This window comes from Rhagoletis pomonella, unplaced genomic scaffold, assembly GCF_013731165.1.
Source record: "Rhagoletis pomonella isolate Grant_MI unplaced genomic scaffold, Rhpom_1.0 Rhpom_scaffold_03710, whole genome shotgun sequence".
NCBI lineage: Eukaryota > Metazoa > Arthropoda > Insecta > Diptera > Tephritidae > Rhagoletis > Rhagoletis pomonella.
In genome coordinates, this window is record NW_023462262.1 from 1,685 (window position 1) to 9,624 (window position 7,940).

The 7,940-nt window shown below is 35.2% G+C and overlaps 1 protein-coding gene across 3 annotated transcripts; it reads right to left on the reverse strand.

Annotated features, from left to right (window-relative positions):
• Positions 1–872: 872 nt before the first annotated feature.
• Positions 873–6,276, reverse strand: LOC118754326 (serine/threonine-protein phosphatase 2A 56 kDa regulatory subunit epsilon isoform-like). Of its 3 annotated transcripts, XM_036489199.1 has the most exons (10): positions 6,101–6,276; positions 5,960–6,028; positions 5,684–5,897; positions 4,865–5,612; positions 3,900–4,099; positions 3,636–3,830; positions 2,682–2,872; positions 2,261–2,594; positions 1,959–2,188; positions 1,244–1,583 (listed from the first exon to the last, which is right to left on the reverse strand). In XM_036489199.1, exons 4-10 carry the CDS (start codon positions 5,001–5,003, stop codon positions 1,244–1,246), a joined length of 1,629 nt encoding a protein of 542 aa, XP_036345092.1. In that variant the 5' UTR covers positions 5,004–5,612; positions 5,684–5,897; positions 5,960–6,028; positions 6,101–6,276. The 3 variants fall into 3 exon arrangements, with proteins under 3 accessions (XP_036345095.1, XP_036345092.1, XP_036345093.1); XM_036489202.1 differs by having other exon boundaries at positions 873–1,583; positions 5,684–6,028; XM_036489200.1 differs by having other exon boundaries at positions 5,684–6,047.
• Between the last annotated feature and the right edge of the window lie 1,664 nt (positions 6,277–7,940).

A 7,940-nucleotide genomic window follows, 5' to 3' on the forward strand; every position in this document is an offset into this window, starting at 1 on the left:
AATGCATGTGTGTGTGACATTTTCCTAACTTGAAAATAGATTGTACATAATTATTTCTTAATGTATCGTCGATGCGCGGGATTCGAGATTTTTAAATATTTCAACATTTTTAGTTTGTGTGAAACTGTGGATAACTGCTCAATTGTATTTATTTTGCATTTATAAGTACCACTATTGTTTACGCGAGATATTTATCTTATTGTAGAAAAACTGTATTTTATGTTAAAAGAATAAACCCAATCAATAGACAAGGTTGCATAGAAGCTGTCGAAGAAGTATTTTTTTTTTAATTGCATACCAAAACCAATTTATAATGACATACAGATGTATGTAAATAAAAACCACTGCCAATTGGCCAATAAAGAGAAGCACGTGTTTAACGGTGAGTTTGAAACCTAGTGAATGGCATGGCATATTAATATTAAACAAATAGTTTGTTAAACGCAGTTGAGTGTTTTAGCAAATGCGCCTGCGCTTTAATTGCGTCGCCAACTATACAATACTGAATACATAGTACGTAGAATGTCTACAGGATGCACAGTTTTCCTATTAGAGCACAGAGTTGCTGGTTAAATGTAGAATTAGTAGTATCATTATAATGTGAAAGAATCGCTGTACTACAGTTAGGTAACAATTTCTAGCATTTCATCTCTATTTTTTATTTGCATTTTCATCCTCCTCATATACTTGTATTAATTATTTTATTTAGTTTTTTTTTTTTTAATTGTAAAATAATAGGTATTTTATATTCATAATATAATATTAATATTTATGCTTTTCATACGCTTTCCTTTTGTTTATGTAATACCACGATCCCAATTGTAAGTGTTTTGCCTTTCATCCACATTCCGTTGCTCTTAACTCCGACATGGTTTTTTTTTTATTTTTGTTTATAATCAACATATTAGCTTCTACATAGTTCTGTCGTCTGTTATCATTGGTAATGACGCCGGATATTATGGTGGTGAAACGCTTTTGTTTTGATCATGTTGGTGTAGTTTTTTTTTTAATTGTTGGTTTATTTTTGTTTTTTTTTCTTTATTTCGATAGGGACTCCAAGTTTACTTAATAATATGCTCACGCCCCATTGTGGCTTACACTGGGTTGTAGGCGCACAAATGCAAGTTTTTTCTTCTTTCTTTTTACTTACATACGCATTATTTTTTACGGTTTAACACCACCCTATGCTATTATTAAGCTTGTTTGTTTGTTTAATTTTCCCCATTCTTTTTCGCCTCATCGTTTAGTTTTCTGTTTTATCCGCTTTTACTTTGGCAAATGCATTCGTACCACTGGCGTTCAAAGAAGTACTGCCGCTTTGTGCACCGCCGCTAAGTAAGGCAGGATTGTTGTCACCAGAACCACCGCTGCTTTCACTTTTTGCCATGCTAGCATTCGATTGTTGCTGCTGATAAGAGGTGATGGTTTGTTGCGAGCCAGCGGCACTGCCGCCACTTCCACCAGCTCCTAGCACCGAATTAGCCGCTGCCGTGCCAACGGCACTGCCGCTTTTTGCACGATTTATTTCTAATTCATGTAACTTCTTCCATAATTCTTCACGATCTCGCTCGCGCTTTTTCTCTCTGCAAGCAAAAATTAGTATAGTACAATCAAAAAATAGATATATACAGGCAGGTTCTGGCATTCACTTTCGAGTGAATTTCAAACAAACTCGCTTTGAATTAAAATTGGCCGGGGTTGAAATTCACTCGGAAGTGAATTGCAGAACCTGCCCGATAATAAGAAATTGGGAAAATGCTGTCTTTGATTGCGGAATACTTTAATATATTCAATTTCAAAATATCTTAGCTACATAAACGGAGCAATTGTAGTCAATCATCCGATTTATAACAGCCGGACGATTCCATAAACAGACGGAGATCACTCATCAAAGTTATAAGAATATTTCACCGTCATGAAATGTGTAAAAAATGCAGGAATGCAGGCAGCATACTTACTTTTGTCTCTCAGCTTTATAGCTGGCTGTTAGTTCATCAAAAAGTTTCGAGTTCATTTCCATGAATGTCTTTAGCACGTTATAAACCAAGGCAACGATCGTTTGATTCCAATGTTCTTTACTAATTCTGTACAGCGCCGGAAACATTATCGGCATAATAACGGCGTTATTCTCCTCTATCAATGACATTGCATATTCATTATTCCAAAGGAAAAGCGCACGCTCAGCAACCTAAAATATGAAGAAAATATTTTATTAGATTCGATTTGAAATTCAGAATATCGAGGTGATGTATGCACATACTTGAAAATGCGGACTTGACACACATTTGGCGATCTGACGAAATAATGGCTCCTGTATTTTTACAAATTGCGGGGGATCAATAACATCTAATATCTCTTCGATCTCTCCCAAGAACATAACTTCTTTTTGCGAACATGTTTTTGGCCAAAATTTCAATAATCCACGTACTACCGGTTCGGTAAGGTATGGATCCTTTTCAAGAAACTGTACGATGCAGTATGCCAGTTGAGCGTGATATAACCCGAGGCATTTCACTTTGTGCAGAGGCAATAGCACCTTCACAAGAAACTGTTTATGCTCGGCCTTTAGGGGCAAGGCAAAACCATTAATGATGCTGTAAATAAATATATACATGCTTTAACTTGACTACCAATCTTTTTGATGATTTGTGAATGGCATTGTTGTTGAACTGATATATTACCTGCCCAATATTTCTAGCAATTCGCCGACGCCATTAAAATGCTCTGTTTCGTAAATAAAACGCAAAAAAATATTATTAATTTGTTTTCGTATAAAAGCGCGTAATCCTAAGAATTTTCCATAGATGCGATGTAAAACGGTTTTCAAGAAATCGCGTTCACGTGGATCCTCGGAATCGAAGAGCTCCAAAAGCTGTTTTGCAATGGAAGAAAGAAATAAGTAGATATATATTTTAGATTTTGTTGAAAAAAAATTTGTGAGCACATATCGACTGCTGAGTGGAACCTATCTATGTCGGCAGCCAATTCGAAAACGCGCTATCTCAAAAAACTTTTTGAACGCCCTATTTTAGAAATTGGTTGAAGAACGCCCTATTTCAGAATTCGTTTCAAAAACTTCCTATCCCAGCGGCCGATTCAAAAACGCCCTATGACAACATATTTTCAATACATTCTTAAGCGAGAAAGGGCGTTTTTGAACCGAATTTTGAGATAGTGTCCGGCATGTGGAGAATCCCCTCATGACACCTACCACCTCTTCACATGTCAGCTCAATCCGACTCAACTGACACCCCGCCCCCCTTTGGTCCGACCCCATTGAAATAGCTCGTTTCCTGGGCCTTCCGTTAGTTGAGCTTGACGACAATGATTGAATGTTGACCCGAAATAGGCGGGGCTTAGTAGTGCCGCTACAACAACAACAACAACATAAAGCGTTCTTCAACCAAATTCTGCGATAGGGTGTTTTTCAATAAAATTCTAAAAGAGGGCGTTTTTGTAAAGTTTTTTGAGATAGGGCTTTTCTGAACTGGCTGCCGAGATAGGACGATCTTTCACTCATCAATCTTTCTTCCCATCGAATAGGAAACATGACAATATAAAAAATTATTTTAATTAAATACTTCGTATAGGATTTTTATTGTAATTAGTTAGCAAAAAGTGACATTTAAGCTCACCTGCAAAACGAATTTCTGATCAATAACACGTTTGCCTATGGTCGCTTGAAAGTCTTGCGATTCCAAGAAACGCAGAAAAACTTCATAGACTAACTGCAAATGTGGCCACGAGGCTTCAAGTGTCGGGTCATCTTCTTCTGGATCAAAGTCGGGATTTTCACTGGGGGGCAGTGTGCGGAACAAATTACATGAAATCTGAAAACAAAAAAAAAAAAAAACACTTTGCTTTAATTCACATCCAATACAGCCTTTCCTGGTGCTCACCATTCGTATAATCTCTGGATACACAGGTTCCGTGAGCACGCCTCTACCATGTGTAATGTAATTGGAGAGGTCATTTAATGCAGCTCTCTTAATTTCTTTCCCCTTTAAATCCGTTACTGGATCCATAAAGTCAAAAGATACACAGCACTGACGTAACTTGCGAATGAATAGTTCTTCTTGTTCCAAACTCGAGCAATCGGCTAAAAAGTGATTTAATGTGTTTATGTTAATTACTTCATCGCTTGATGCTACCAAAAGCCAAATGCAGAAATATTAAATGTTTATATGTATGTATGTAGATGGTTTGCGGCAAAGAACATAGCACGCAGCTAACACAAAATATCGAAAAACATCGTTTGAAATTTGTAAAATTACTAATTCGAGCCGGTTTAGTTCTTACGGCGAAACATAGATATCACATATAAATTTTGGGTTTCGATGGCAGTCGGTTGAGGCGTGAGCCACAGGGGACAAGTTCAAATTCTTCTATACAGACTCAAAAAATTAAAATAAATTTTTTTTCATCCACTACTCAAAATCGATACTACCGTTGTCGAAGATATCACATATAAATTAAACAATAAAATCGATACTAAATAAAAATATAAAGTCGGTTAAGAGGTTTTAATGGGGTAATCTGAAGTTTGACCCCTGTGCCACACGCCTTAACCGACTCCAATCGGGGCCAAAATTTGTATGTGATATCTATAGTAGTATCAATTTTGTGTATTAAGCGCAAAAAAATAATTTTAATTTTTTGAGTCTGCATAGAGGAATCTGAACTTTGCCCCCTGTGCGACACGCCTTAACCCTCTCGGAAGCTAAATTTATATGTGATATCTTCGACTATAGTAGCATCGACGTAGGGGTTGAGGCTTAGGAAATCTGATGTAAAAATTTGTTTCCTACATTTAAGGATCACCATAATGTACATACATACATAAATATGCTTGAAATAAATTTACCTTTTAAGGGCGGCAGCTGTTGCAGCTCCACATCCTGAGAATTTCTATAACGCGAGGAACCCTGACTTTTTTTACTTTTCTTTTTTAACGAGCGTTTAGCAAATGGATCAATTCGATCAACAAATGTTCCCGATGACATTTTCTTGCTTTATATATTTTCCAGTTATATTTTTTATGTCCACCTCTTGTGCGAATTGGTTTTAGATAAAATAATTTCAAGCAGAAGATTCTGATGGGCGTCACTTCTAATAGTTTAGAGATTTAAGCGTTCTATAACGATGTCATATACACATCCACCTACACGATATACATATGTATGTAGCAGCGAATTACGTAGAATTCCTTTTTGCAGGTTGCTCGATTTAACTGCCTTCCTATAAAATGTATTTCAAACCCGAATTGATGACCCGCGTAGTATTAGACGTTCTTGAGTTGTATATGTATATCTTTGTATCAAATTAATTTTATTTTCTTTGTTAGTTGAAATGCCTCTTGGTAAGGTGAATTCTGCTGTAACCAACTTATAAGCATGCAGATATCTTAATACGTCATTAACTCTATTTTTTGAACTACCATTCGTTGAATTTATAATCTTCTCAGATCTAATAAATTTTAATTTTCTCAAATCTTATACATTTTATAAATTCGAGTTCTGGAGAGTAATTTCAACCAACATTGATTAGTGTAGAGCACAAACTGTAAGCTTTAGTTATGGATAAGTAAGTATATTAGATGAGACAGAGATTATCTGAATATAAATAAATAAAAGGAGATTCAGTAATGTAGTAATTAAATGTTTTCCAAAGTTTATAAGATTACCTTAATAGTGGTGCAAATGGTGTTATTAATATAACTGCCTTTTTGATAATTTTGTTGTTCGACGCTGTTAAGTGGAGGGAATTCTTCTGTTGCGTATCCTTAGCTTTTTGGTATCTAATACTTTACTTAAGCATCTACGTTAAATACACACATAATAAATGTTGGGAATAGTGTGAACCTTATCTCCAGATGAAATGGCACATTGAATGCAGTTCTATTGAAGTTTTATACTAATTTATTGTATTGATTATTTTAATATTTTATTTTGTGTTTTACGAGCAATTTCTGTTGCTTGTGTCTATGGAATTGTTTGTCAATTCGATTATTGTTTGGACACACGTTTACCTAGAATAATTGCGAGTTACTTAATTGTTACACTACTAGTATACGTTATTACATAATTTTTGCATTACTCACTTGACAGTAACAGGTTTCAACAGCGCGTGTGTCCCTGTGGTATTGAAATTTGCTTTTCGCAAGGTCAACACAACTTTATTGCCGACATTGTATTGAAAATTATCGAACCAGAGAACAATATCGATATCCTTTTCAGCTAACCAGAGCAATGGAAACCATTATTTCATCACAGCTCACTAAAAAAAAAAGAAAATTAAATAAAAAATTTATCGATATGCTAAAAATTGTTGTATTGCTTAAAAGTTGAACTATTTTATGACATTGGACGTCCGGCTATACTTTAAATGCTTCTTTCTCTAACTCGAAGCAATGAATAGTAGAAATAATATATGTAAAAAGGGTACTCATCAAACCTTATAAATGCATTGTAAACCGTATAAACTTATAATTGTATAAGCCTTATAAGTAGGGACGTGAACCGGTTTTGAACCGAACCGGTTTTGAACAGGAAAACCGCTTTTTTCTATTAATTAACTGAACCAATAACCGAACCGAAATTTTCCACAAATGTTTGATCCGAACCGAAAACCTAACCACTTTCTTTAAAGGTTTAAAGGTTCGTTTCAACCAATTTTCAATAGATAAATGTACCCACTTTTTTTTTTGTTTGTTAAACATGATAATACCTACCATGTTTTTTTACCATGTGACAATATCAAATGTAAAGGCAGCCCATCTCACTTGACCCTTAAGCTTGCGCGTTGTTGCACTTGACACTTGACACTCAAATTTGCGCCGTTTTTTTTGTTTTTCGAACCGTTGAACCGAACCGAAACCCCGGTTCAAAGGCCAAAAAAGCCGCTTTGACGAACCAATCCAAAAGTGCAACAAGGGTTCGAGCCGCTGAACCGAACCGACCAAATTTTCCATCCGGTTTACGTCCCTGCTTATAAGTCAAAACATATATGGAATCTCGTTTACACACTTCTGATAAATTACTCCAGCGATTTCACTAGAGATAAGCGTTTTTGAACTGGCTGCCGAGATAGGTCGATCTTCACTCACCAGTCGATATACATATGTAGTTACTATGAAAAAAAGGGTTAAACAAAATAATTGGGTATTATTATTGGGAACCTCCTAAAGAGAAACAGTACTCCGGTCGAAAATTATCGATTTTCAAGTATTATATACCATTGTTTTTCCCAATACAAAATACATGGAAAACTGTGAGCGCTTTGAGGTACCTCTAAATATTTTTTGATTTAAAAATAAAAGATAGGGGTATACTTTTTTCGGTATGGAACAATCCTAGGGGGTGAGAGCATACAAATTCTGACTTTACTTTTCTGCATGCATTTTTGATCCACCCTGATGTAAGTACATACATACTACATACATCCCGTGCCAATAAATTGCAACAACTTTAGGAAAAACTTGTATACCAACAACCCCCAGTAGAATACAAATTATAAAATAATGGCTAAATTTCATCTCAGACTCCAAGTTACCGAACATTTCGTATCCGGAAAATTCTTTTACCAAAAAATGTTATCACTTGTACTCATAATACTACGTAGACCGTCCCTTATTGGACGGTTAGAAAATTTTGTTACCATAGCGGAATAGACCTGTAAATGAAGGCTTATAGTTATAGACTTCAATTAGCTAAATTCATAAGTGGGTGTGCATTCCATACATATGCATATTTCCTATTGATGTATGTACTTAGATATGTATATAAGTACATACAGTGGCACTCACGTAAATAGTGCACAATATTCACAATGCTTTATGTGATAAATTTGTTTCGTTAATTTTCTATAAAAATATATTAAATTCAACAACATAAACAATATAAGTCAAAGTTTAGAACCTTAAGTGAAATTCAGGCAAATTT

Bases quoted from the DNA above. Each gene is read 5' to 3' on its own strand.
- LOC118754326 (XM_036489202.1), bottom strand. From the start codon at position 5,003: ATGTCATCGGGAACATTTGTTGATCGAATTGATCCATTTGCTAAACGC. The intron at 2,189-2,260 runs GTATGTGCATAC...TTCATATTTTAG, and splicing joins TGTCAAGTCCGCATTTTCAA to GTTGCTGAGCGTGCGCTTTT. The intron at 1,584-1,958 runs GTAAGTATGCTG...TTTTGCTTGCAG, and splicing joins TATAAAGCTGAGAGACAAAA to AGAGAAAAAGCGCGAGCGAG.